General features: G+C 37.7%; 5 protein-coding genes and 1 long non-coding RNA gene across 15 annotated transcripts; 3 read left to right on the top strand and 3 right to left on the bottom strand.

Moving 5' to 3' along the window:
* Positions 1-275: 275 nt before the first annotated feature.
* On the bottom strand, positions 276-1,100 carry LOC105691564. The gene is made up of 2 exons (XR_007276767.1): positions 760-1,100; positions 276-582 (listed from the first exon to the last, which is right to left on the bottom strand). It is a non-coding gene; the product is annotated as an uncharacterized LOC105691564 (long non-coding RNA).
* Positions 1,101-1,678: 578 nt separating this feature from the next.
* Positions 1,679-4,424, top strand: LOC105691619 (2',5'-phosphodiesterase 12). Its single transcript, XM_012410233.3, has 6 exons — positions 1,679-2,827; positions 3,032-3,171; positions 3,226-3,515; positions 3,590-3,745; positions 3,824-3,944; positions 4,037-4,424. Exons 1-6 carry the CDS (start codon positions 1,983-1,985, stop codon positions 4,303-4,305), a joined length of 1,821 nt encoding a protein of 606 aa, XP_012265656.2. The 5' UTR covers positions 1,679-1,982; the 3' UTR covers positions 4,306-4,424.
* Positions 4,425-4,899: 475 nt separating this feature from the next.
* On the bottom strand, positions 4,900-12,741 carry LOC105691620 (RNA-binding protein 39). Of its 5 annotated transcripts, none has more exons than XM_012410239.2 (10): positions 12,407-12,741; positions 12,082-12,154; positions 10,463-10,550; positions 10,026-10,090; positions 8,279-8,740; positions 7,872-8,076; positions 7,511-7,777; positions 6,942-7,117; positions 6,602-6,772; positions 4,900-6,505 (listed from the first exon to the last, which is right to left on the bottom strand). In XM_012410239.2, exons 3-10 carry the CDS (start codon positions 10,502-10,504, stop codon positions 6,208-6,210), a joined length of 1,686 nt encoding a protein of 561 aa, XP_012265662.1. In that variant the 5' UTR covers positions 10,505-10,550; positions 12,082-12,154; positions 12,407-12,741; the 3' UTR covers positions 4,900-6,207. The 5 variants fall into 5 exon arrangements, with proteins under 5 accessions (XP_012265662.1, XP_048515512.1, XP_012265660.1 ...); XM_048659555.1 differs by having other exon boundaries at positions 10,463-12,154; positions 12,407-12,480; positions 12,556-12,741; XM_012410237.3 differs by lacking the exons at positions 10,463-10,550; positions 12,082-12,154 and having other exon boundaries at positions 12,407-12,480; positions 12,556-12,741.
* A 326-nt stretch (positions 12,742-13,067) lies between these two features.
* Positions 13,068-16,211, top strand: LOC105691606 (6-phosphogluconate dehydrogenase, decarboxylating). Of its 2 annotated transcripts, XM_048659599.1 has the most exons (6): positions 13,068-13,371; positions 13,656-13,879; positions 14,391-14,635; positions 14,717-15,342; positions 15,464-15,811; positions 15,878-16,211. In XM_048659599.1, the coding sequence occupies exons 1-5, from the start codon at positions 13,361-13,363 to the stop codon at positions 15,804-15,806; spliced, it is 1,449 nt and encodes a 482-aa protein (XP_048515556.1). In that variant the 5' UTR covers positions 13,068-13,360; the 3' UTR covers positions 15,807-15,811; positions 15,878-16,211. The 2 variants fall into 2 exon arrangements, with proteins under 2 accessions (XP_048515556.1, XP_012265631.1); XM_012410208.3 differs by having other exon boundaries at positions 13,071-13,371; positions 15,464-16,211.
* Positions 16,212-16,606: 395 nt separating this feature from the next.
* On the top strand, positions 16,607-21,406 carry LOC105691551 (RNA-binding protein 45). Of its 5 annotated transcripts, none has more exons than XM_012410085.2 (7): positions 16,607-16,709; positions 16,966-17,252; positions 17,845-17,959; positions 18,059-18,855; positions 19,135-19,388; positions 19,559-19,693; positions 19,836-21,136. In XM_012410085.2, the coding sequence occupies exons 2-6, from the start codon at positions 17,054-17,056 to the stop codon at positions 19,670-19,672; spliced, it is 1,479 nt and encodes a 492-aa protein (XP_012265508.1). In that variant the 5' UTR covers positions 16,607-16,709; positions 16,966-17,053; the 3' UTR covers positions 19,673-19,693; positions 19,836-21,136. The 5 variants fall into 5 exon arrangements, with proteins under 5 accessions (XP_012265508.1, XP_020711265.1, XP_048515539.1 ...); XM_020855606.2 differs by having other exon boundaries at positions 16,671-16,801; XM_048659573.1 differs by lacking the exon at positions 16,607-16,709 and adding an exon at positions 16,751-16,769.
* On the bottom strand, positions 21,390-27,739 carry LOC105691535 (receptor-type tyrosine-protein phosphatase epsilon-like). Its single transcript, XM_048659531.1, has 20 exons — positions 26,675-27,739; positions 26,412-26,606; positions 26,026-26,151; positions 25,608-25,964; positions 25,378-25,527; positions 25,110-25,244; positions 24,760-24,883; positions 24,448-24,667; positions 24,244-24,331; positions 23,950-24,026; positions 23,667-23,801; positions 23,456-23,599; positions 23,183-23,377; positions 22,901-23,097; positions 22,704-22,819; positions 22,414-22,628; positions 22,191-22,322; positions 21,966-22,123; positions 21,611-21,746; positions 21,390-21,524 (listed from the first exon to the last, which is right to left on the bottom strand). The coding sequence occupies exons 2-20, from the start codon at positions 26,587-26,589 to the stop codon at positions 21,465-21,467; spliced, it is 2,943 nt and encodes a 980-aa protein (XP_048515488.1). The 5' UTR covers positions 26,590-26,606; positions 26,675-27,739; the 3' UTR covers positions 21,390-21,464.
* Between the last annotated feature and the right edge of the window lie 79 nt (positions 27,740-27,818).

Below are 27,818 nucleotides of genomic sequence, written 5' to 3'. Positions count from 1 at the left end.
GAATTCGCATGAATGATTTTCGGTGATATCTCCTCGTATATAGACGGTCTGTCAGTCCCAACACTCAAAATTCTCTCGTTTCCAAGACTCACTTGGATATCGCGTATTCACATGGTGTAAGATCGTAATATACACCAACACACGACAGCATCTACCGCGTGAACAAGCAAAGAGGCGCATTTTGTATGTGATGATTTCTATAAAAGTACAGAAAACGCATAGGTTCGTTGAAAATAATCGCAAATCATCTGGAAGTACAAGGTTCAGGCGGATTCGAGCTATGAACGCTATTTATTTATGTTTAGTGATTACATTAATACAACCTATTAATACAATTCCTGGGAACAACGTTGTAATTTCAAATCCATTCAGCTCTGAATTCAAGTCGACTTACAATTATCCAATCGAATCGTTCTTCTCTTCTCAAAGATTAGCATCTGCGCTCATTGAGATATTATTTCAACTTGTACCGTACTTGTACTATGCTACGTGAATTGTATTTGGAATTCGGCCCTCAAGAAATTTAAAAATCGTCCCGTTCTGGATCTTGAGCCAGATTCATTGTAGATTTAGAATTCATCCCTAGAAAAATTCAATCTCTTCTCCAGACTTGTATTTGTTTGCAGGGATATAGGTATGCGCTACTCGGAAAACGCTTTGATCATATAATAACTTATACCGCGAGAAGAAGTTTAAATGAAATGCCTTAGCAATAGCTATGGCAATAGCATTTCGACGAATATCCGCATAAATACGTACTATACAGGGTGATTCTAAATTCAGAGTCGGCCTTGCAAGGGGTGACAGGGTAAACCAAACGACGTAATTTATGAGATAAACAACTCATGGTCGAAGGCGTCACGTTCAGGCACTACAGGATGCTACAGGGCACCGAAGGTCACAGGTAAACAGCAAAGTCAATGCCTGGCCCCTTAGAGTTTTTTCAATTTTGGGGTCAAAAATCAATACTTTTTTCTATTCGAGTTTGTAGGCTATTCTTACGTACTTTGATCTCAGGAATCTGAATTCCGCTTCTTGAAGCAGAAAAATTGAGATATCTCGATAGAAAAAATTTGTAGCTCAATTTAGTCAACGAATTCGTGTGCCTGACGTCAAAATACATTAGAAAAGCGTCCTAAAATCGATTTTAAAAATACCTCAATTTCGGCCCCAAAAGTGAAAAAATCCAAAGGGGTACCTTTGGAGATTTTTCAATTTTGGGGTAAAAAATCAACATTTTTTATTATTCGAGTTTATAAGCTATTGTTACATATTTTGATTCCAGGAATATGATTTCTCGAGTTAAATTGATCTATCTATAAAATTGATTGAGTTATCACCAATTTTTTGCTTCTTGGAGCAGAAAAATTGATATATCGATGAGAAAAATTTGCAGGTTGACAAAAAACTGTTAAATGCGTGTGAGATATAATGATGTGAAATTTGAAAAAATTGCGGGTAGTCTAGTTGGTATTTAAAGGATTGAATAATTGGGATCGATTTGAAAATGATGATTCCCAATCGATTGCATATTTTTGTTGCATTGCCTTTCCAAGAGTATTAACATCTTTCAGCCTGATTGCAGGCCACTAAACATACACTCGTCTCGAGCATTCGTAATAATCAGCGCAAGAATCTGATTGGATATCCAACAACCATTTACCTAAATATTTCTGACCACCCCACCACGAAAAATCGCGCTTTCTGAGGTACCATAGCCCAATTAGTGGCCGAGCAATGGATATAGGAATAGTAAGCCGAACTCATTTGTGATATTTCTTTATTTTCACGCTATTTTTCTGCAATTTCAAGTTGATCAGCTGACGTGATTCAAGCATGGTACGAATCATGCGAATTGTAAAATACTCACACCGATCGTGATCAGTGTATCGAGATGTTTGCAGAGATGAAACCTAATCAAACTATCGGAAAATTTATCCGTGCTGTAATATATTCGTGTTTCTAATAGACACTAGTTTGCGATGTTATACAGAGGTGCGTACAACTTCTTGTGTAAGACTAGCCCCATAACCTCAAAGTTAACGTGTCGACGTCCTCTGAGAATATCTGCATATTTGAAGCAGCACGAACAAAAATTGATAATCAATATGAACGAGGCTTTTCTTCGTCACGATCACGAAAGTGAAACTTTCGACATAAGCTTCCGATTCGTTAACGCGGAGTTCAGAATAGATAGGCAATTTAATTTTAGTAGAAAAGTTAACTCTACAGTCTCCAATCTCCTACTGCGGATAAACACAAATATTGGTAAAGCATTGAATTCGAAGAAAAATAAACGCAAGTCGAAACATTCAAACTCTCAAGAAGTAGTCCCTGAAGAATGTCAATCTGCTCTCATGTTACATGGCTCACCCATCGATGGTGAAGTACCTTGGGAGAGTTTGTTGAAAGAAGATATCACCAATCTTGTCCTGGTGATTTCTGGACGGCAATACATCATCAAATACAACTTCCCATGGATAGAAAATATCACTTTGGCTAAGTGTATGCTTGCCGGATTTCCCACCTACCCAGTCAAGTTTGAAACTTTGTACACCAACCGGACAGAATCTACATTTACTTGGTTTAAAAATGACAAGTCACAATCTACGGCTCAAAATTGGCAAGAAATTGCTCAAGGGTACATTTACACACCACAAATAATGGATATTGGCCACAAGTTAAAACTACAATGTCTACCTCAAAATAATGGAAAAACTGGACCTGTCTTTGAGGTGGAATCCGTCTCACATGTCGAAGCGGGCCCAGGACACTGCCCTTTTGAAACCAGGCATTTATTCACTTCAAATAAACTGACGGGTGAATGGTAATTCACTAAAATATTCTGAGGAAAGACAGCTTCTGTGAATTATTAGAGCCTTTGAGACTAGCCTAGTTTGTTAACCAAAAGCATTTCAAGTCATCATCAATTTGTTACAGCGCACTATTACTTTTGATTTTTCGATGATCTTGGGAAACAAGTTAGTTCCAAATGGCTAATAGACGACTTCAGAAGACTTCTTTTTTGCAGTTTCAGAGTAACATCCTACAACATACTTGCAGATCTTTATACTGACTCCGATTACTCAAGAGATGTATTGTTTCCATATTGTCCACCATATGCTTTGGACATTGATTATCGAAAATACCTTATTCTCAAAGAATTGATAGGTGAGTTGTTTGAGCTTTGAAACTACTGAGATCACAACGGTACAATTATTCCAGGATACAATGCTGACATCGTCTGTCTTCAAGAGGTAGATAAAAAAGTATTTGACAACGATTTACTTCCCACGCTTGCAAGTTTGGACTATGACGGAGTTTTCAATCGTAAAGGTGGCTCTGTGACAGAAGGACTTGCGACGTTCTTCAATATTCATCGGTTCCAAAAACTAGATTTCGAATCTGCAATCCTTGGTGAAAATGTAGATTTAGAAGGATTTAATGTTGTTTGGGAAAGTATAAAAAATGAAAAAATGAAGGAACGATTCTTATGCAGATCTACTGCTTTACAGGTGAGAGCAATTCTATCCACTGGGAAATACCATACACAATTACCATTAGTGTTTCAATATTTAACGACTTTCAGGCCACAACTTTATTGTCGATTGATAATCCATCAGAAATCCTTGTTGCTGGTAACACACATTTGTATTTTCATCCGGATGCTGATCATATACGATTACTGCAAGGATATTACGCTCTATTGTATGTTCATAGGGTCGCTGATGCAGCAAAAAAAAAGGTGAGAAAATAGTTAGCTGAAAATATTGCCCTCCACATTGTAAATACCGATATCAGTGAGATACGTTCCCTCTTTTAGTATCCAAACCACAACGTGAGTATCATGTTATGTGGTGATTTCAACAGTTCACCAGACAGTGGTATTTACCAACTTATGTGTGAAAAACACATCCCTAGTGATTATAAGGACTGGAAAAGCAGTAAGTGCAAAGTTGACTTAATTTTCAATTATATTACGCAGTGAGGCAATTCAGCATATTTTACTATGTTTTTTTTTTCAATAATGTTACAGATGAGGAAGAAGCGCTAGAAAATATTTCTCTTTCGCATGATTTATCGTTTGCCAGTGCTTGTGGTACCCCACAGTACACCAACTTCACAGTAGGATTCGCGGACTGTTTAGATTACATTTATTATCAGACGGACAGGTTAAAAGTGGAGCAAGTAATTCCAATGCCAAGTGACGATGAACTTACACAGCACACAGCTCTGCCATCCGTTGTATTTCCAAGTGACCATATAAGTATCTGTGCAGATCTAAAGTGGAATAATACTATATGATCAATCAATGATTGACATTATTGTAAAATTTTTACTCCTAACCAATTTCACTCAAAAGATTTCAATGTGCTTTGAAAACTTTGGATATCTTTTGAAATATATTGATCGATAGGAATCAATCTGTTGAAAGTTTGTATCATTTTTCCCATAAATATTCGAGTTTCAGTAATTCACTGCTATTAATCGGAAAAATTGAAACTTCTGCTACTGCTGTGACACAGGAATGTGAAACGGATTGATATTGCTGGCGGTTCTTTGGCAGTAGGATGTTGAAACATTCCATCAATCCAATTCCGTAGTCAGAATAGGTTTGATGAATAAGTTAAACGGTACGAACAAATTGGTTCACTAGATAAAGAAATAACTACAAAACCGCATAGCTCCTGTCCTCATGTCATCACTTAACACTATGACGTCCGCACGTCTAATCTAGATTTTTTCGTGTCGTGCCGGTGGAACTGACTTACATCATTTCCAACACCAACGTGGAGCCACCGGCACTTACCCGATAGTTTTTGCATGGCACCAACGTGGAGCCACCGGACGTCATAGTGTTAATAGAAAGCTTGTTTTTGCTTACAAATTACAAGAAACTTTTTTTATTATCCGCAACTTCCTTTTTATTTTCATTGCAGATCAGGATATTTGGGCCATAAATTTCCATTAATTTAGTTAATCGTACTCTCGTGATGTTTACATTCATATTTTGATGATATGAAGTTACAGTAGAGGTAAGTTATACCTATTTCTAGATTAAGTTAATTTACAAAACTTATATACATCTATACCTCATCAATAAATCAACCATAGGGATCTGCGAATTTCAGCCTTTTCTAATAATTAGATCGTCGAAGATAAATTTTTGTATCCAACAATCAGCCCACCACTTTTGACTGAACAAGTCAGTTCATCAACGAACTTGAACCGGATATATTTTGAATAGAAATTCAGATTGAAAAATACAAATAAAAAAAAGATAAGTAGCCGTCTTAGGTTGACGCAAGTAAAATTTAGTCCAATAAGGAATTTTAATATTCTCTAAAATTTTGCTTGTATATTCGTCGATTAAATAAGCAGATATTCCAATTCGGTTTGTTTGAATTCAGAGCTTGATTCAAATCGCACTATTTTACAGATAAATTCTCACTGCAGAACCCTAGGTCTTCCGTTAGACGTCATTGAAATACATCGAAATAATGGTATCACGTTTCACTAACGAAATCGAATAGTCATACAAAATATCGGGTAATGGTTGTAATATTGTTAATTTCATCTTTTGAGGCACGTCTTTTATACAATTTCAAGTGATAATTAACATCGAATCCAAATGAAGGTAATTCTATAAGTTAAGCTCACTAAGAATCACGTATAACTGTTTCGGATGAACAATCTCATCGGTACAATGTTGTGTAACACAAGGTCAAAGTAATCGTCTTCCACTATTGTGAAAACAAACATCACTGATTGGTCTCAACTTGGATTCAAGTGGAAATATAACAAATCTACAACGAAATCACACTAGCGTGCTGACAAGAATATCAGAGTCACATTCATTTCTATTATGACCATCAGCTCTACAAGCAATTGTCATTGATTTTTCCCATATTTTTACATGGTGTTGCGCACTCATCTCAACATTCCTTGTTGATCAATGAATTACTGCATTCTAAATTGACAATTCTACTTTCAAAACGGTATATGTATTTGATCAAATTTAATACTATTGTCAACAATAAACAATTCAAACGATCGAATTAAATCTGTGATCACTAATACCAAGGAATAGCATGTCGACGTCTCGAGTTATATCAATACTACAAATAATGTCATCGGCAAAGCTAAGTTAGGTATTGCATTTGAAATATTTGTCATTATTAGTATCAGGGATTATTAAGCTTGAGATCACATTCCTCGCCTGGGGGCACTGGGCGCTAGTAACTGTAATGCCGTCATCGCGTCGGGAAATAGAGAATGGTAATTCACAAGAGGCACATAAGCTGCCGTGATAACACGTCCCGCAAACCATCTTCCGTGCAAGGAATTGACTGCTGCTACTGCAGTAGCAATCGACGGACATTTAACATACACGTTACCTTGTGGAGAAGCTTGATCAACGTAAACATGTAATACACCGCCATGCTTGTTGCATTCCTCAATAACATCATCTCTGATCTCTTTTGCCCAATTCGGATTCGTCTCGCTGTAACGTCGAAACATAAAATATATGTTATAGGTCTAGGTTTATAATTTTTGGAATAGTTCATGTTCATCCGTAGGTAACGAAAACAGAACTCACTTTTGTGGATCAAACATATTTGACAGCATGAAACATTGTGTCGCAATTGGTGGAGCTGCTTGTGGCGGTGGTTGAGGCGTTGCAACTACTGGCGCCATGTTTAGTGCATTTGCTGCTGCCGGAGGAATTTCAAGCCCAGTTCCTTCAGCTAGTTTGAACATCAGCTGTAATCTAAAAACGAAAATCAGTCACAAATTGTTTAGCTGGTTTGGTGAAATCTGTCCGTTTTACAAATTCTTGTCAAAGTTTGAAGATTTTTGTAGACTGAAGTAACAAGAAATAGCTAGTGTCTTTCATTGCATGGAAAGCTAGAAAGTTCAACTCGATTACGCATACACACCTGCCTGTAGCACCAAGATCAATGCCACTTCGGTCCAGCTCATCTGTGTCAAGTAACGAAGATCCTTGTAACAAATCTGTCCGTTCCGTGACATTGCCAACTTTCATAGGCCTGCCGGCCAATTCAAATCCATTCAATTGCTCCAAGGCCTTCTTTGCATCATCAGCATTCCGGAACTATAAAAATAATTTCACTTTATGAGTTATCTCCTATCAATAATGCAAAATTGTTGCGGGATTATTTAAACGGAGATGAAAGTGAGATGTTACTTGCTACCCAATTTTTCAGACTGATATTTACACGTCGAATAACAACTCAACACTTGTGATAGATTCATTTTTATAGAATTTTAAATTATTTGTAACGACGCTATTATGTCACACAAGCTAACATACTGCAATACGTGGATTTAATAGCGACTTAAATTTTTGTTGCATATGATTTTCCCCCTGATGTAGGTATGATAAACTCTGCATCAGGTCTACTAATATGCAAAATAAATAATTATATAACTATCAGAAGTTGAACAGATGCAACTATCTTCCTAATTCCGATGAGTAATAACTCACCGTCAAAAATCCATATCCCTTGCTACGACCAGTTTCAGGATCCATAATTAGCTGGATATTGTCAATCTTTCCAAATGGTTCAAAGATCCCCCGCAGCATGTCTTCTGTTATATTGAAATGTAGGGAGCCAACGTAGAGCCGCATAGGGCCTGTCTGTCCCTTTGGCATAAGATTTGGCATGGAGTTACCCATGCGATTCTTTTCCGCCTGTGTATGCTGCACAACTATTGGAATGCCCAGTAATTTCTGTCCGGATAGACCCAAAGCCTATAACAATCGAATGGTGAGCTATGTTTTCTATTTAATTGGAACGAGAAGGAGATTTAGAGGATTGATCAAGTAAATAAGAGATTGCAATTACCAATGTAACACTTTCTGGGTCCTTGAATTCCACATATGCGATGCCTTTAAACCGCCTCGTTTTATTGCATGTGATGAGTCTGACATCTTGAACTTTTCCAACACTTGAGAAAAACTCTTCTAAATCTCGTGCCCTGATTCGCTGACTCAGTTGCATGCAAAATACAGTTCGAGCATCACGTTCTTCTGGTGTTAACTCATCCACACTATGAGAAAAAATGACGTATGATATTTTCATAACTCACAGTTCATAGGTTTGACTTAATGAAAACCGCGGTTCCAATGATTTTCTTAAAAATTTATGTTGTTCACAAGGAATTCGAAGTGTTGTTGATTACTTGAACCAGCTTTGTAATGATTATGAACATGGTGATGTAATTTCAAATAACGTGAAAGGTACAAACTTACAGTCCCAATGGGCTGACCGCTTTTCCAAATGGTGGTCGTACTCTAGGGAGAGTAATCGGTGTGAGCGATCTTTTCTTCTTTCTATCTCTGTCGCGATCTCTGTCTCGTCCTCGATCTTTTTCTTTGTCAAATTCCTTATCCTTATCTCGGTCTCGGTCTCGTCTTTCTCGGGATCGAGTTCTGCGCTTTCTGTCTCGATCACGTTCTTTATCACGGTCTTTATCCCGCTCCTTGTCGCGATCCTTATCCCGTTCTCTGTCTCCACGATCACGATCTCTGTCTCCTCGTTCACGATCTCTTTCTCCACGATCACGATCTCTGTCTCCACGATCACGTTCCCGATCTCTGTCTCCTCTGTCTCGCTCTCGCTCTCGATCACGATCTCTTTCTCCTCGATCGCGATCCCGTCTGTCTTTGCGATCTTTTGATCGAGACCGCGTAGGTGAGCGATGCTTGTTTTTTCTGTAAGTTATATATGTTGTTTTCAGATCCACATACCATCAATTTACTATGACTATTCTGAGCATCGCTCGTTGCTCTCCGATAAAAGTTAGGAAATAGTACAGACATTGATAGGAAACCAAATAATCTCTCTACCGAAAAATATAGATGACAGAATTGTTGATACAAATAAGATCGCTAGTTTCAGATCCAGGTTCCGGAGTAAATGGAGGTACTCGTCTATAATCAGCCCTACGACTAAACCACGATATTAATGAATAAGAAATACTCGGGACTCTACGATCACGAATCACAGCGATCGAAAACAAACAGTAAGCAACTTGTATACCATCGGTAGTCTGGTTTTCGCTGAAGACCAGAAAAACATCAGTTTAAACATTCCAATGTGTTTCAAGCCATTTCGCAAAAACGAAAAAAAAATTTCTGAAAGAATCGCTCGCAAGTCTTTTCATAAAATATCTTTATTTCCTACGTATCTCTACGACAAGATATTGGTAATTATATCTTACTCTGCTTTACTTCAATTTGAGATTTAGTGAGAACTAATGTTGACGTGAAATTTCATGGCAATATTTTAGCGTACTTTATAAACCAGTATAAAATTCCAGGTAAAGAACTCCACTTGAACAAGGAATTTTTCACGTTTTCACGCTACGAGTATACGTCCTATATACTCACCATCTTCAGGTTTAACCTTTGGTATTATCAAAATAAGCGGCATTTACACTAACTGTACGGTTTCTATAACAAAGAGAATATGACTTGTGGTAGGTTCGTCAAGCAGAGTAGACACTTTTCAGCACAAACACAGTACTCAAACACAAACCATTGATTTAGTTTAATTACACAAAAATGATATGGCATGGGTTGAGTGATGTGTGCGTGGTACAATCAGTGAAATGCAACAGAAGTAGAATTTACTCATGTTTTCAAATTGTACTGATCATGCTTATAGAAAGGTTTGTCAAAATTCTGACAAGCAGTAGCAAGCTTTCGTCAGCGTACAAGGAAAACTCTTCAATCAAAAATTGATATTTTCAATATCTGCTATTGAGATTGTTCAGCACGGATTTAATATTGCTTACAATTTACATTCATGGCAGTTGTCTGGTCTGGTAACATGGCAGAATTATAATGCAATAATGCAAAATCTCGTACATTGAACTATTGTGATCGGATTGACTTTGAAAAGATTTCTGTTACATAATCTGATCGATTGCCTCTTCTGTCACATTGTTGCACAGTTTAGTGGTAGATGAAGATGTGAATGGTAATATAAACTTACCCAGATGATTTGCGACTGGACCCATTTTCCTTGGAAGATTTGTCCCTGGATAAGGAGTCCTGCTCCTACGAACAGCAAACAGTTGAATGCCATGCCAACCAGCCGATGTGGCAAGGACGCGCGAACAAGGGGACAAAAAGCAAATCAGATGATGTTAGTTAAAAAATGGCAGTGATGTATAGAGAAATATGTATTTGTGTATATATATATATATATATATATGATTATACATATATATATATCTATATGATATTTATATATTAAAATGGTAGATTAACGATCAACGTTGAAGACAGGTAGAAAATTTCCTCGATGACTACTCAAGGAGTGATGTTGGCGGCGAGATTTTCAGCTAGATTTTTTTTTTGCAGTTGGGGGTTGGGGAGACAACTGAGCATAGCGACGCGATATACCGCATACACTTGGCTCAAACTTACCAATTGGGTTTTAGGAAAGCATTGCAATCTTGGGTTGAGCATGCCTTGGTCTTAAACTACCAATGGCCAACCACACATCCTTTTTCTTCTGCAAAAGAGAGCCCTCGTCAAAGACAGTAAGTTTTCAAATTACACGTGATGAAACCCTAATGCTATGCTATGTAAGTGACACTTTGAACGCACGGCCACCTCACCGAACTATTGGAGCTTGTATTAATAATGCATATACCAAAAGTAATGCAATGATAGAAATCTTAATCAAGCCCATGGCTGTACTAAATTTTTTCTGATTTGATAGAATTTTTTTTTTTCTCTTTTACCATGACCGATACAGTAATGTATGCAAGGTAAATTATATTATACCAAGCTTAAAGATCATCCTGGAACTATGGAACCTTATTATCGTTATGTTGAGTAACTTGTGCAAACAAGCAAACCATTATCGAGACTTGCAAACATAAGCTTGGTGTCAAACAACCATCAACATAACTGAAACTACCTTCATAAAACAGTATTTAACAATAGTGGCAACCTTGTTACACCTGATCATAATCAAAATATAGGTAAATATAACAGCTGCGCAATGTGTTTGAGGGCATCACTAGTAGATTTGGAATATCCAATACTTGAACATCGTGAATGATGCAACTGTGGTATATGCATTCTGTTATACTTGATCTCACTTCTAACAGACGAATTTTATGCATTGAATCTCGTGTTCCTAATAGTCTAACATAAGATTGCATTAGACTCTATTACTTTCACTTCTAATTTTTTCCAAAATACCTGTTTAGAATAAAAAAAAAAATCAATATAAAGTAAAAACAGTAATATACACTAAATATCTATTTGTAACGATGAAAGAAAACAATAGAAATTCAGTAGAAGAAGGACTTCGAGCTTGGTATTGGATTCAATTATTCAGAATATAAAAAAGGTAGACCGAACTCAACTCATAATGATGATGCTATATCATTTAAAGAAACATACAAAAATTAGATCAAAACTGTGGAAAGTTCTGATAAATTCAGAACACTTTGATTTTGTCCAAGCTGCAAATTAACTCGGAGACAAAGTCTCTAAACATCATAGACAGCACAGAAGCAGTGCTTTGCGGATCATAAAAAATGGAAGACTGTCCTAGCGCATTCAAATAATTCAACATCCATATTGATTGCGACCAATAGTTGTTGGACAACCAGGTTTTCTTATCATCCAGAAAACAGAGAAAGGAAAACAAATGACAAAATGAAAATAATGGATGTATGAGCAATTAAATCTTGATCGCTGCTTAACAAGCGAAAAAGAGAAATGAATTCAATTTCTTGCAGAATCCAAGAAGGGTCAAATAAAATTACACCTATCCTTAATACCATAGGAATCCAGACAATTGCTATCAAGTTCTGCGAATGGTGGTATAGAATGATTTTATCAAAAATTCAGATAGTTATGAGATTATAGCCTCGGCACATGATGGGACATCGATGCTTATAGAATATTCATAAGCTTTTTGACAAAAAAACCCCGGTGATAACTTATTATTATGAATAATTTATGTATCCTATCATTTACTAAATTAATATTATCCTGATGAAGAATAATGATGTCGTTCTTAGTACCTCGTGTTCAAGTGTTTTCTAGGAACTCGCTGTGGAACATCGCACGAGCGCGAGGGTACATGTTACATACCATCTATAAGTACAGAAAATGGAGGAATTGATCAATAATCAAGAATAAATTGAGCATTTTTTTGTGTTCGTTTTTCTTTTTTATCTATTTCTTTGCCTTATCATTTAGTGTTCTACTTATAAATAATAAATGCAACAGTTATACACGCCCAGTAAAGGGGACCATTTTTTCTATTGTTCGAATCCCAACCGCTAAACTGACGACGACTGACGATTAATTATTTATTTATTTTATCCCATGACAAAATGAACTTACCCCTTTTTTATAGGGCGCCTCTAGCATCGCCTCGACATCAAAGTCTTCCGCCATTGTGTGATTTGGGGAGCTTTCTGAAATCCCACGCATTAGCCAAATTGGAGATGTTTAAGCGCTAAGCGAGCAAACTATTGATATTTAAAACGTACAGCTATATGAATTTGTTTATTTTTTAATTATTAGTTTTGCTTTAAAATATTAACAAATGTTAATATGATAGATTTCTCTTTTGGCTCGGAATCTTTTTTTCAATAGCAGCAACCCAGACACTGGTGGTTCGGTATGACGAAAACAAACGACAGCCCATCCACACCACCGACGAGGAAGAAATGGAGCAAACCGGATATACGATGCTTGTTAGCGGGAAAGTAGGAAACAAAATCAAATCAGCAACGTCGACACAGAGATTCGACGGTAGTTTTTATGTACAGTCGGTAGTAACCGACACAAACGAAGAGCGTGACCCAACGCAGTCTGTAATTTAAATCGTGAAAAAAAGGATTTGTCTTTTAAATTTTTCTCACTAGTTATGTCGGCTCTTATTTTCATGTTCTTCCTGAATAAAAAAAATTCCCTCCTTGAAGTAAGACATTGATTGAATTTTGCAGAACCAAACCCCCCACCACAAATCCAACGTCATTACTGACTCCAAGCGCAATATCTATAGATATATACTGACGATTGGCGTGCTTGGTTTAAATTCATTATAACTTTAATAGCGATATGGGTAAGATAATGGAAAGTTGCGACGACCTTGCCGGTGCTTCGATTGGTTCGTGTCTGGTGGGCTGATGGCCAATGTGTTGCTGAATTGCTCTTTACAGAGTTGACCGGCTGACATCTTTAACTTGACGGTCATTAGATAGTGACTTGTAAACCACTGCCACTTGTTGCTCCGGAGAAGAGTTATCAAAATCTTGTCATTCAGTTTCGACCTGCGGAATAATTTACATCATGACAGAACCGTAAGTAACGTGTAAATAAATTGTATCACGGTACTACGAATAACCTTTTCGTATTTACCTGAGACAGTCAATGCTCAGGACATTACTATATTACCAATTTTTCAATAATTTTCAATTTAAACTACAGCTAAACTTATTCAAAAGTTAATTGTAGTTGAACCTCAAGGGCGTTCAAGGACAATGCCAATGGATTATTCAGCTACGCTAGATTATCACTGAATACACAGAGAACATGCTCCCTAAATAAGATCACCTGTTTTATTAGAGCCCTTCTCTTTTCACAGTGTAGCAGATATTGCCTTGATCGGCCTCGCTGTGATGGGACAGAACTTGATCTTAAATATGAATGATCATGGATTCATTGTATGCGCCTACAACCGCACAACAGACAAAGTCAAATCGTTTTTAGAAAATGAAGCCAAAGGCACAAAAGTCCTTGGTGCTTTCAGCTTGGAAGAGATGGTTCAAAAGCTAAAATTGCCACGTCGTGTCATGTTATTAGTAAAAGGTATGGTTATAGTGATTATCAGTTATTTCGAAAGTTATAATAGTAACAAGAGTTTGACTTGAATAATATTGTAAGTTTAGTCAGATTTACAATAGACGTTATTTCAATTCTGAAGAAAATTTTGGAATATAGGTTTTTATGCAAACGCAAGTTTATGAGGCATTAGACATCCACATTTGAAATTCGTATTGAGCTCTGATCATCATTATGCTGACGTATGTGAGTGTTGATGTCCAGAATGCTTTAGCTGTGTCATTGATGTTATGTAAGTTTTATAAAACCTCTTGACGAAGATTTGTGGAGGTCAAACCTTGAAACTTGGAGTCAATATCTTGCATCCTATTTACTTGGAATAAAAAATGGATACTAATGGCAGGAAAAAATGAAAAGGAATAATTCCTCTGGTGAAGACTGTAGTAAAACATACAGTAGTTATGAATTACAGTCGATTCTTGATCAACAATCTGAGAGCAAAGAATTTCATGTCTAACCAGCTTTTTCTTATTTCAAGCTGGCCCCGCTGTGGATGCTTTCATTGAGAAGTTAGTACCACTCTTGTCATCTGGAGATATCATTATTGACGGAGGTAATTCTGAGTACCAAGACACTCAGAGGCGTACTGAAGAACTTGAGAAAAAGGGGCTTCTTTTTGTTGGTAGTGGTGTTAGTGGAGGAGAGGATGGTGCCAGATATGGTCCATCACTTATGCCAGGGGGTAACCCTAAAGCTTGGCCTCACATCAAGCCTATTTTTCAGGTAACTCAGAATAAAATGTTGAAATTCCCAACGAAACAACCCTTGCAATATTTTGAAATTTTTATTCGATTGTTGTTTCAGGCAATTTGTGCTAAGTCTAATGGAGAGCCTTGCTGTGATTGGGTAGGAGAAACCGGTGCTGGACACTTTGTAAAAATGGTTCACAATGGAATTGAGTATGGCGATATGCAGTTGATTAGTGAAGCATATCATATCATGAGAAACGGACTGGGGCTTAATCCACAAGAAATGAGTGATGTTTTTGGTCAATGGAATAAGGGGGTGCTTGACTCCTTCCTGATTGAAATCACCAGAGATATTTTGAAGTATAAAGACGAAAAAGGATACCTTTTAGAAAGGATCAGAGATACGGCTGGACAGAAGGGTACGGGAAAATGGACAGCCATCGCTGCTCTGGATTATGGCATCCCCGTTACTCTAATCGGAGAATCTGTATTCTCGAGGTGCCTTTCCTCTTTACAAAGTGAAAGAATAGAAGCCAGCTCTGTCTTGGAAGGACCGAACAGTCTTTATCAAGGTGATAAAAAACAATTCATAGAACATCTTGGAAAAGCACTCTACGCATCAAAAATCATCTCATATGCCCAAGGGTTTATGCTTCTAAGAGAAGCTGCTAAAGTCCATAATTGGAACCTCAATTATGGGGGTATCGCTCTCATGTGGAGAGGTGGATGCATTATTAGAAGGTAAAAAACGTTCCTATGATTATTTCTATACATATGTATTATTCATAAGAGGAAACATTTTGAGGACAACAGAGCCTTTCAATGTGAAACTAACAGATACTGTAACTTTCTGTAATTCTAGCGCTTTCTTGGGTAATATTAAACAGGCTTTCGATAAAAATCCAAAGTTGACGAATCTGTTACTTGACGAATTTTTCGCTAACGCAATGAAAGAATGTCAAGCCAGTGCTAGGGTGGTTGTTGCAACAGCCGTCACCCTCGGGATACCAACACCAGCTCTCTCTACTGCCTTAGCATTCTATGATGGATATAGAACCGCACGTCTCCCGGCAAATTTGCTGCAGGCCCAGCGGGATTATTTCGGTGCTCACACGTATGAGTTACTTGGTGCAGAAGGGAAATTTGTGCACACTAACTGGACAGGTCATGGAGGGAATGTATCCGCATCCACCTATGACGCGTAGATAACGTTGTTTTGAAGTAAACAAAAACTACCCTATTATAGATTCTTGGTTAGCATCTATGTCATTTCGGGGTAGTTTTTGTCCCGATTTCAACGGAGTCATTTGCTGTTAAAAAGTGGTATTTTTGTAAGTAAACTCTAAACTTCAACTGTGTTGAAACAAATTAATTGTACTAAGGATCAAATGATTATACTGACTACTTAATACATGTGTATAGGATGTTATAATTAAATTTCAGTAGTCAGAGTAACAAATTATTGACATAGATATATTTACAGCATCGTTTATTTATTACTTTTGACGGGTCTAGCATTCCAAAACCATTCTGTCATAGACATGTACATTTTGGAATGTCATTTAAATTATATCTTGTGATGACAAAATAAAGCAAATCATAAAAAGTAAGTGGAATTATATTATTTTTATCGCGTATCTTACACAGATCATCATATGGCCATAAAACGGAACTCTAATTCAGCAAAGGTCATTGTAAAACGAATAAAATTTTCTGTTAACATGATACCTTTGAACGTTCGTACACATGCAACATTTTTGCGTATCCCGTCTTGTATAAAGCCCCGTTGTACGCATACAGATGACACAATCATTTCGCCGATTAACGGTAGTCCAAATCCCGAAATTTGTCGTGTGCAAGAAACGAGTTTATGACCAATAAAAAGTCTTGGTGGTGTAGCCGAGAACAAGATTGTATTTACAGATGAATCCTAGCTACACACATGACGGTGTATGAACTCAGTGCGAAATTCTGTGGGGGTATTATCTTATTGTTAGCTAATCTAACTAATTATCTGGCAGGTGAGCTTCAGAATGTGGAGGACTAGAGAAGACTTCACTAGTCCTTGATACTTCAGAAGCATTGGACGGCCGGCCCTATAATCAATGGTAAATGATGCGTCGTACCGGTGATTCTGTCGCGCCCACCGGTCGAACCTTGTTTTAAAAGTATTGTTTCTATCGTAATATATGTATATAAAGTAAGTTTTGCTCATTACAACTGTTAAGTATAGTCAAACATGGGATTAAGGATCGTCATTTGGTGGCGAAACACCAACATTTTTGTGTAATGTTGTCAAGAAAATTGTACCGTTAGTTGATGCTTTTAACGTGCCTGCCCTGAAGCAGTTGTGTTGAATTTTAGTTCCCGGTGACGGCCGACATTTACCAACGGCAAGAAGCAGTAGAGCAGTAGCAAACAGGGACCGACGACAACGGTATTCACTAGTAAAATGGCTGATCACAGAGATCGTGAGGCGTATTATTCTCAGTCTGATCCACGTTCGAAAAACGACGACCCACCGAACTCGCGACTTTTTGTTATTTGCCACAAAAGTTTGGAAGAAGATGATCTCCGAAAAGCCTTTGAAAAGTTTGGAAAAATTGAGGATATTTGGGTTGTCAAGGATCGCAATACTGGCGAAAACAAGGGTAATGGATTAATCAATAACTTTCACCGGTGCCTCTGCCTTCATCGTTTGCTTTTAGTTTCTTCTATCATTTTTTCTGAGTTTCCTCTACCTATACCTGCAATTTTTTCACGATTTCACAAAACTCGTGTCAGACGCCGATAGCGGCTCCCGAAGCCGCAGGCTACCCCCTCACACTATTATCAACACTTCCGCTAATCAAATGCTACGCGGTGATACAGGAACCATCCTAATTACCAACGATGCACCCGAATCTAGTTTTCTGACGTGATCCCATTCACTGAATTGCTTAATCTTATCATTTTCTAACCCTTGGTCACTACAATTTTCTTATTGATAATTTCAATGGCTTTTTGAAAGTAAAGGCATCAGTAGATTGTTATGTGAGTCTTTATTTACTCGTATGTATTCATCATTTTGAGTTCAATTTTCCCGACAAGCGAGTTTTGATCAATTGTACCTTGAAATAATGCTGTGAAATAATACCATCACTTTACTTGAAGTTTTGATTGAGAAACTGTAATTGTATGGGAGTGCGTTCCTTTACAAGTACTGGACACACTTTTTACTAGCTATTAAATTTTGCTTTGCAGGGGTTACCTACATCAAATTTTCAAAGACGTCCGAAGCCGCCTTTGCTCTGGAGGAAATGAATGGAAAAATGCTGGGAAATGTTGGGCGGCCGATCAAAGTTATGATTGCATCGAAGTAAATATGAATGATGATCAACTAAACTTTCAACTTTTTTGAGTGTTGATAGCAATGTTAAAAAGTAGAACACTAACCACATGACCTACGTGTTTACAGCCGAGATCAAGGATCGGTTAGAGAAACAAATGAAGAGGAGAGATGGGTGCGTTTATTTTGTGTGTTGCCAAAGTCGATGACAGATGGTGAACTGCAACAGGAATTTTCTAAATTTGGTGCTATAGATTATGTAACGGTTGTTAAAGACAGAATTACGAATGATTCCAAAGGTTTTGGCTACGTAAAGTTCCGAAAAGTATCAAGCGCGGCAAAGGCGTTTGAGGAATGTGACAGAAAGTACAAAGCTGTCTTTGCTGAACCAAAGAAGCCAAAACCGGATCACAGCGATTTGAAATATAACAATGGTATATCTGCTTCCTACGATAACCATGGAGGAGGATACGGGTCCAGTAACTTTGGTAAAAGTAGTATCAGCTTAGAAATTGCGACTAACTATCCAAATGCGGAAGGGTACACACGGCTACAAGTCATAGCACATCCAGCGCTTAACCAAGATCAGTTATGGAGACTTTTTGACATTGTTCCTGGATTAGATTACTGTCATTTAAAAATGGATATGAGATACCGAATGCCCCGAGGACAAGCTACCGTAGTTTACTCAAATTCCAGTGCTGCTGCTTATGCCAGAGAAAAGTTCCACGGCTTTGAATATCCACCTGGGCATAGGATGATTGTAAAACCTGATGTTACGGGGGGAAGCCCACAAAGGAATACAGCTAAAGCTGGTACTTCAAACTCAGCTGGTTTAGCTGGTACCAGAACAGACTTGGCCCACTTAGCTGAGACAATTGCGCAGGCTACATCATTGATCCAAGCAGCAGGTCTCACAGCACCAAGTAAGTAGTAAATCTAATGGATTTTTCGAAATATTTCTGACAAAGTCTGATTTTCATACGGTTTCACGCCTAATTGCCTTGATTATTTTATACACCGGTACTAACTTCCTGAATATTGAAGATTCAAACGTTTTCTCTGTGTATTCCAAACAATTTCTAGATTAATATCTATTATGAAGACTAGATTGAAATATCGACGTACTTTTTTTTCTAAATCCATTAACTGATCTAGTGTGCACAATAATTATGTTTTCAATATAGATTTCATAACACAAACAGGTGTGTCTCCTTTGGTTTCAGGTCTGGAACATACAGTGAATATAAAGCTTCCACCAGTTGAACCAATGGCCAGTATCGATGCAGAAATTGCAAAACGATGTTTTATCGTATGTGGACCACCCGTGCCTCCAATCTATGCTATGAAAGATGCTTTTTGTAGATTCGGCAACTTGATTGATGTGTATATGCTACCGGGAAAGAATTGTGGATATGCCAAATACGCATCTGCAGTTAGTGCTGACGAAGCTATCAAGGTTAGCTCAATTCACTTTGAATAGTGAATTTTGAATACGCAAATATTAAATATATAAAATCAACCCAACATTCCGGGTGGCATTTGATCCTTGTGGTACAAATATTTCGCATAAAACTCAGCAGATGAGAATTGTTCTACTCAAAATAATGTTTATGGGATTGATTATAGACATTACATGGTCAGGAAATTTGTGGATCCCGTTTGAAGGTGTTGGAAGCTGAGGAAAGGAACGTTGGGGATGACCGCCGAAAACGACTACGAATGGACGAAGATGAAAATTGAAGACTCATTGCACGATGACACGTAAGTATGAACTTCAGTGTAAACGAAGCATTGCACGTTTACAAGTGATCATCGGAATCCCTCTTTAATACCTATGTATAGTTGGCGGTTGTTAATATTTCAGCATTGAAGAAAAATGTAATGTTTCTATTTGTCTCCACAGACTGACTGGTATACACAAGCTGGACGCACGCAACAAAAAGAGACGAATTTTAAGACACACTGACCACGTCGGGCCTGCAGCCAAGGAAACTACTTCAACCTACTTTTATACAATCGCTTACGTTGGAAAACCCGAACGTTACTGAAACCTAACGTTACTTTACTTATCCATACTTATTACTACACTTCACTCAGTTTATTCGATACCATTATTTCCAGTAGGCAAGCCGTGGAAGTAGTGATTTATTTCATCTTAGCATAGAACAAAGTTGATTTTAACTATTTGACGCAGACAAAACAGCATAATATTCATTTATAGGGACGTAAAAACCAAGGCAATACACGCGCGAGCGTCCGCGCGTGTTGTGTGTATGTTCGTATGTGTTTGTTTTATTTTACGTTGTAATCAATATTTTACGTAGTGAAACCGACTTGTCTGGAAAAAATAACTTACTTTTTTCCATTGTTATTTTTTTCTTTTTGTTTCTTCGAAGTGCAAATATTACAAACTTTCATACTAGCATGTAACCGTTGCTCAGGCCTAATTTTATCCGTGTATGATATTTAGAAATGAAATTTCAATTGCGTCTCATTTAGTAATTTATATTTTCGTGTTTATATTGAAACTCAGAATAGTTTTAATCGTTGCGAAGCTGTACGTTGTGAAAACGTAAATCTACTAACAAAAAAAGGAAGCAAAAAAAATTATTGTATATTTTCGTGAAGGTCTTCGTAATGTACATACATATACGGTGCGTACTGTCTAAATACCTACTTATTATTTTATGAAAGGATTGCACCGAGTAGTAAAAAAATCGTTTCCTTTTTGATTTTATTTTCTACAAATGATGAGATAATAATCGACTCGTTGAATCCATTGGGTTGAATATTTGAAATGTAATGCTGATATATTTTAATGGAATTAAGCGAAAATTACGAGTTGATTTAATTCATCTTAATTGCTAATTCAAAATGCAATAACACATGTATGGGACAACATATTTTATATTTAAAGAATTTCGATACAATCATCAATCAAATTAAATTAAATTAACTTAAATTCTCATTCAAATTTGAAGTTGAGTATTCAAACATATAGATATTATATATTGTAGAACAATCAATTGTCAATGATCGATGGCAACTACGGTAGTTCATAACAATTACAAACCAATCGTGGCTTGTAATCGTAATCATTGCAGGCGTTAAATTTTTAATTTGCGATCTTATGTAGATAGGTACTTTTTACATGACTGTAACTGACTTATCCTGAAGAAATCAAATACACATTCTCTACCAAAATTCTCAAATGACTTCACTTACTTCATCAGTAATATAGATCAACTTATCCCATGCTGACGTGACTGCTCGATAACGTGCCAATTTTTTGTCAATTTTTATCAATATTTTTCTCATTTTCAGGAAATCGAAGCAAACCCTGTACCTGAAGACTGTGATAATTCCCTACAAGTAATGCTTTTTATATTAATGTACGGATATTTAAAAAAATTTCTATATCTACTGTAGAATTAAAAAAAGTTTATCTCCAAATAAAGATTATTTTATATACGACCTGTACCGTGTCTTTATTCTTACCGATCCGCGTTACTCATAATCAGTTAAAATTGACTTACATTTCGAAAGTTGTGATGTATGTCGCTGCTGCGTCATAAAGGTACTCAATTTGTTCCTGTGGAAAATCGAAAATGCATCACACGAACGTGTATACTAATAGCACGTACATTTCTTGTCGAGCTCTATGAATTTTCATTCTACCTGTGACTGTAAAAATTCTTGTCTCGAACGGCGAACGGCACGCGCTGCCAGAATAACATCACATTCCCGTTCCACAGCCATTCGTTCCAGCAGGAAACTCAGAGCCAGGTAGAGACCACAGCCAGTGACACCGTCGCTGAAAATGGAAATAATTGGGTAGTCTGGAGAGCAAACATAGATAGGCTGAACTAATTTTTTTTTTTAAATTCACTGGAATATGGGTTGCATTTTATAGCCCGTGTCATCAACAGAAAATCAAAGTCTCATTCGTAACGGAAAGTGAGAAATTATCTTCGCGTAGTAAACTCACAAATGATATTGGATGAAATCCGAGAAATAATTCATCATTACTCACAGGCAAAGAACGAGAGTTGGCCCTTGTTCTCGAATGCGAACGTTTTCCGATTTCAACCAAAGCGAAACCAATACTTCGGGGGGCGGTGGTTTGCCATCTTTTCCTAAACCCCATCCTAGGCATGTGATAACAGTTACGTCCTGAGAGCTTATTTCGGCCTACGAAAAAAAGGAGCCAATTTTATTGCGTCAAACAAAATGAATTAATTCTCATTAATGTACGTACCCCCCATGTGTCGGTAAGCAGCAATTCGTCAATTTCAAAATTTGCATCGTCGACCGTTTTTGAAATTGTTTTCACATTTATGAATGGTACTTCATCAACTAGTTCTTCACCGGGGATGATCTCACAACATGTCTACGTAACGAAATAATGATCGAAGTTAAACCGGAGAACACGAAATCGTCCTATAATGTCTTTTGGTGTGCCATAAAATAATTAAACTTACGGGATCAAGCGGGTCAGGTTTCTGTAAAACTATGACGCATTGTATTTGCTGATCGGCTATCAATCTCCATAAGTCAGATAGGGTTGAGGGCATTGGTAATTGCGATGCCAAAAATTGCCTTTTAACTGTAAACCCGTCGACGACAACGGCGTTGATGTAATCACTGTTGGGATCGTGTATTGGATATCGTGGCAGGTATATCAGAGCAGAGCGATCTGAATAATGGTCCCAACCATCGTTAGATAAATGAAGAACCAAACGATTGTTTTAGAAAAAAAGCGTTGTCCAACCTGGTGCAAGTTCCGGAAATCTGTTTTTCGCAAGGTGTTCAGCCCGCGGTAGTCTCGGCGTCGACGATATCAGGGAGTGTTGCAAGGCCTGATCTTGCCACTCGGTGTTACGAAGTCTATAGCAAAAAAATTTATTTGGATGGTTTTACTTTTCCAAAACGTACTAATCATTCGCTACATGACCTTTGGATTCCGACCTTTGTAGGTGAAACGGCACTTGCTTTTTGTGCTCTTCTATAGTTAGGGGCAGCTGATTGTCGCAGGGTAGTTCGCTTCGATGCATTGTCAAATATTCTACTAGAACCACATGAGCGAATACATATTGCAGTTCATTGTTTATCATGTTCGTTCTAGATTCACGTAACTTCTTGAACTCATAAAGGACGTTGACTGTCTGTGATTAAAAAACGTACATATTTTCATCAAGTAGTTGGCTGAACCGAAATACATACAACCGAGCTTTCCTTTCATTAACTTACCCCATTAACGGCAGCTTGACGCAAGCATATGTCGCATAAAATAATTGTACCGGTTCTTCCGATGCCTGCACTACAGTGAACGATTACAGGTCCTTCTGTTCGTTTCCTAAGCATTCTTTTCAGATAGGCTATTATCGAATGCATGTGCGTTGGTATCACATGATCGAGCCATGCCATGTAATGCAGTTGTTCAATCTGGGGGGTGATTAAGAAAGAAAAAAATTAGAAACAATATTAGCAGCGATGGAAAATTGAAAATATGGAAGATCGTACTTTTCGTGATACTTGTTCGTCACATCTAACGCGAAATGACCTGTAAGTGTAATCTGAAAATATTTGTTGGTCTGTGGTCATTACCACGATGTTACCGTATTTATGACTTGTTCCAATTTCTGGCCAGTATTGCTCGCATTTGTTCTGAAAGGTTCGAAAGAATTATTTCACCGCAAATTTTCTTCCTAATAACTTCAGTTCTTCTTCCGACCTTTCGATGTTCTTGGATATTTGTAAGCATGCATATTAACGTAGAATTTTCTTCCCAAACCATCCTCCAAAAGTCGTCAAGCGTTTCTCGTTTTGGACCCTGCGTGGCTACGTACGCCTTTTCATTTTCCAAGCCCTGCGGTTATACATTATTATTCATATATTAATATATATGAATGAATTATTTATTAAATTGTTATATATACATTTTGGGCGAGACTTCGATTGGTACGAACATTGAAAAGGTGTTGGAAGTAATTTACGTCGAAAAATGTGATTCTTACCCCGATGTAGTTCGCGTTGATATAGTCGGAGCGACAGTTATTCTCATCGGTTGCCAAGATAACTCGCGTTTCGTCATCTACCATTTGAAAATAATGTTAAGCTATTGAAACAAGATGTAAAAGCACTAATGGAATTGTAATTATGGGTATGCCGAAGTTGATCACCAACAAAGCAGAAAAGTAATCTATACGTTTGGATTCTCGTCGACTTAGCGCCGGAAATTTTTCGAATCTTATCCTTATTCAGGCGATTGCATGCTCATATTTAAAATTGTAATTATACATCATACGTACATGGTAGTATATTCTTGTATCGGTTTTTCACTGCATTCACCGGTAGTGCTCCAAATTCGCAGGGCTTATTCAATCGTTTAGGAAACATCTGACGACACAAAAGTGATTATCATCGAATAGTTTGACTAGTCGTTCTTGTATTTTTTTTTTTTTATTCTTGGCAGATATGAATGGAGGTAAATCCAGATTAGACTGAATTCTTACCGCAAATTGCGAACTTAGCGATCCATTAATGATTGAATTTTTAACATACTCTTCGAAGTCTTTGATTTTAACGGGGCCCGGATGGCGGTTCCATTGAGCTGTTCCAGTTACAGCGCAAAGTTCTAATGAGTCCGTTTTATTGACTAATTGTAAGATTTGCGACGGTGCGAATGATTGTTCGAGAGTTGAACATGTTCGTTTGATGTTCCGTGCAAGTATTCTGAAACATTTATTTCCTTAGGTGATTGGGGAAAAATTTCCAAATATTACAGAGTGAACTACATTAAAACATGCAGATGCGTATGCACTTACCTACGAAAAGTGAGGATGAGACAAATGAAGACAGCTACGATGGTTAAAAAAATGAAGAACCACTCGGTAGAACCCAATTGAACCTTTGAGGTTTCTTCGAGATCAGAACCAATGTCTATTTGATCTATAAAGTTCAGAGAAAAGGAGAAGTTATTATCAACGGATAATGTGAATTGTGTTCCAGGGTAAAATTGTACTGTATTATTTCGCTACAACGATAATAATCAATGAAACCTTTAAGTGCGTTACGACTGTAGTATATCTTCTTCACTTCTGACAGAGACGAAGATTCCTAAATCTGATAAGGTAAAATTTCAGTACAGCTTATGGGAACGAAAGTTACCACTCACCCTCGCAATCGCTGCCCGTGAATCCAGGACCGCAGACACAGCCAGACTCGTCGCAAATAAACGTCCCCTTACAGGATTCGGAGCAGTTTAATTTGAGGATGTCCGGCTTATTGCCTTGAAGATATTCTCGCAGATCTGAAATGATGCACGAATTTTCCTAGCGAATTTCAGTCGGTCCATGTGGTGAAAGATCTACCTATAGTTGAGAAGCGTATCGCGCACCAGCGAGGATATAAAAAGATATTCGCGATTATTTTTTTATTCTTACTACTTGAAATATTGTTGGAATTACTCGGGCTGACCCATTTGACCATAGAGCTAGCGGTGGTATACGATAATTCCTGGCATGAGATATTTTTGTAATTGCTTTCACTCCACTTCTCCGTATTATCGTATAAACTACACGTCTGTCCGGTAACTGAAACAAGCGTTACGGTATACATAGCATAACCAGCTAAAAAATTTTTATGAAACAAGGGTGGTTACTTTCTTACTGACCCGATTGTCGACACTCGCGAAAATAACTGATCTCCCATCCAGCCACGGTGGTGGGGTTCCTTTGGAGTTTTGTCCTGAAATGCAAGACTGCTGCCGAAGGATACTCGGTACCATTAAATATCCACTTCAGAGTTATTCGCAGCACGACTTTTTTTTGTATAGGTTTTCCTGATTTTATCAATTTGTTTCTTACAGAAAACTGACGTGCAGTAGTACTCGAAGCTGTCAGTCCGATGACTAATTCGCATTGCGGACAAAGATAAACTGCAAGTTTAATACAGAAATGATTCCCAGCCAGTGATATTGGATGCGTCGAAAGCGTGGCATTTTCAGTTCTGGTGGACACACTATGAGACCCTGAAACAGATTCTCGATACAGATCAGCTCGTGAATTTGTATTTTCGCCGATCGTGATTACCTATCACTCGATTATTCCAGGTGAATATGCGTGGATATTTGACTCGATACCATTTTGAATTTTCGAGATGCCATTGGATGTCGCAACAGTCATTCGCACAGTGTCTTTTTTCATTTTGTCCGTACGCTGGAAGAAATGCTAAAATGATTCGCTTCAATATTTAGCGTTTGAGTATGCTTTATTTCGACACCGATAGCACCAAGTAATAACCATCGAACTATGTAAGTGTGCGCCCATAGTCTCTAGAAAAGTCAATGACGCTACCGATCGTGAACATTGGATGCACTGTTGAATTTCTTACCGCGTAAGCGCAAGAAGTTATCAGGAGTCGTGACGAAGTGAAATAATTCTGATATTCAAAGATGAGTCTTTCTTTTCGAACTTACATTTCCAAACGACTGTTCCTAGGTCATCGTCGGTGGTACAAGTCAGCCGGGCTTGCCTGTCCTCTCCGTTTGTTATAAAGTCGCGCGACATAACGACGTCTCCGACAGTGTTTATTGCCAGCGAAATTAAATGGGTCGCAATCAGACATTTTAATGTCCAAGAAAAAATCATTTCCATGCGCCAGGTGGTTTAATCTAAGGAATCAAAATGTTTAAAATCAAAATAAATTTCAAGGATCGCATTTTATTTACACTTTTCCTACCTCGTAACAGACAACTTTCGTCGTCAAGTAGATGACTCTTGGTAAGTAACCCTCGCGAAGTTTCTTCCAAAAAATAATCAACTATCAACTGCACCGAACACCGTTGTACAATTATCAGTTCTACATGTATGTAATCTGAGGAGATTCGCTGAGGACTGGTGATAAAAAGACGTTGATTTTTTGACGAATGATTTCGACGACGGAAACCGCACAAACCGCGTTAACTTGCGTCATCTGTCCTCGTGTTCGTTTGTTCGTGATAAGATTTCGGATTTTCGCTCTACCAGGCTGACCAGAAATTCATTATGGTCTCCACGCTCAGGAAACCTCCATGTCCTTCGACGGATCCGTACAACCTCTGACCATTCATGTATCTTTCACGATGAATAATTACCTTCCAGTTGTCCCTGTGGTTTGTCAAGTATCGATAGAGTAGTTTTTATAATTAAATTTGGCATATTTTTCTACGAATATTTTTAAACAAAACCCAGCTGCGATTTGTATGGGTACATCCCGCAGGCGAAATACCGTAGCGTCTGTGGTCGACAAGACAAATCCAAAGGAAGTGGAGAAGGATATCATAGATACTGGAAAATATCAGGTTCAGATATGACAGACGATATAAAAATTTAGCGTTGAACTGAGCAGGTTTTATCATAAATGTACGTGCGTGCTCATCTTATGAACCGCGATATTCTTCTTCTTATTGCTGCAATTGTGACATCTTCCAGACATAATCCGAATGGATTTTCAGACTCTCGATCTAGTCGAAGAAGAAAGAAAAAAATGTAAAAAAGAAAAATTCAAACGTCCTCCATTGACGTGAAAATAAAAAGAAGGATCGAAATTCAATGAATCATCATGAAATATGAGAACATCATATAGAATATGTTTTTCCATGGGAATAGAGGTCCCTTATCGTTGTTGTATAGGGAGTGTCTCGGTTTCGACGAACTCCCTTCGATCGAGTGGGAGAAGCGATCTGATCGGCAGGTGAGCAGGTTCGATGTTTATTTTAATCGTGTTCACCACGGACCACGTTCGTCGACGATTGTATAGCCTGATATACATCTATAGAAATACGGCAAACCCGATCAAGGCACACGGCGCAGTATCGTAGGCTAAAGAGGGGAGCGAAACTCAC

This window comes from Athalia rosae, chromosome 1 (assembly GCF_917208135.1).
Source record: "Athalia rosae chromosome 1, iyAthRosa1.1, whole genome shotgun sequence".
In the NCBI taxonomy this organism is placed as follows: Eukaryota; Metazoa; Arthropoda; class Insecta; order Hymenoptera; family Athaliidae; genus Athalia; species Athalia rosae.
Note: the sequence above shows the minus strand (reverse complement) of the source record. Positions and strands in the feature narration are given on the sequence as shown.

Bases quoted from the DNA above. Each gene is read 5' to 3' on its own strand.
- LOC105691619 (XM_012410233.3), top strand. From the start codon at position 1,983: ATGTTATACAGAGGTGCGTACAACTTCTTGTGTAAGACTAGCCCCATA. The intron at 3,172-3,225 runs GTGAGTTGTTTG...CAATTATTCCAG, and splicing joins TATTCTCAAAGAATTGATAG to GATACAATGCTGACATCGTC. The intron at 3,945-4,036 runs GTAAGTGCAAAG...ATAATGTTACAG, and splicing joins TTATAAGGACTGGAAAAGCA to ATGAGGAAGAAGCGCTAGAA.
- LOC105691620 (XM_012410236.3), bottom strand. From the start codon at position 12,496: ATGCGTGGGATTTCAGAAAGCTCCCCAAATCACACAATGGCGGAAGAC. The intron at 10,091-12,406 runs GTAAGTTCATTT...TGCTGTTCGTAG, and splicing joins AGGCGCCCTATAAAAAAGGG to GAGCAGGACTCCTTATCCAG. The intron at 8,741-10,025 runs GTAAGTTTATAT...TATAACTTACAG, and splicing joins TCCAGTCGCAAATCATCTGG to AAAAAACAAGCATCGCTCAC.
- LOC105691606 (XM_048659599.1), top strand. The intron at 13,880-14,390 runs GTATGGTTATAG...TCTTATTTCAAG, and splicing joins TGTCATGTTATTAGTAAAAG to CTGGCCCCGCTGTGGATGCT. The intron at 14,636-14,716 runs GTAACTCAGAAT...TTGTTGTTTCAG, and splicing joins ACATCAAGCCTATTTTTCAG to GCAATTTGTGCTAAGTCTAA.
- LOC105691551 (XM_048659582.1), top strand. From the start codon at position 17,054: ATGGCTGATCACAGAGATCGTGAGGCGTATTATTCTCAGTCTGATCCA. The intron at 17,960-18,058 runs GTAAATATGAAT...ACGTGTTTACAG, and splicing joins AAAGTTATGATTGCATCGAA to CCGAGATCAAGGATCGGTTA. The intron at 19,389-19,558 runs GTTAGCTCAATT...GATTGATTATAG, and splicing joins GTGCTGACGAAGCTATCAAG to ACATTACATGGTCAGGAAAT.
- LOC105691535 (XM_048659531.1), bottom strand. From the start codon at position 26,589: ATGGAAATGATTTTTTCTTGGACATTAAAATGTCTGATTGCGACCCAT. The intron at 24,884-25,109 runs GTGAGTGGTAAC...TGAACTTTATAG, and splicing joins CACGGGCAGCGATTGCGAGG to ATCAAATAGACATTGGTTCT. The intron at 21,525-21,610 runs GTAGAATGAAAA...GATTTTCCACAG, and splicing joins AAGAATTTTTACAGTCACAG to GAACAAATTGAGTACCTTTA.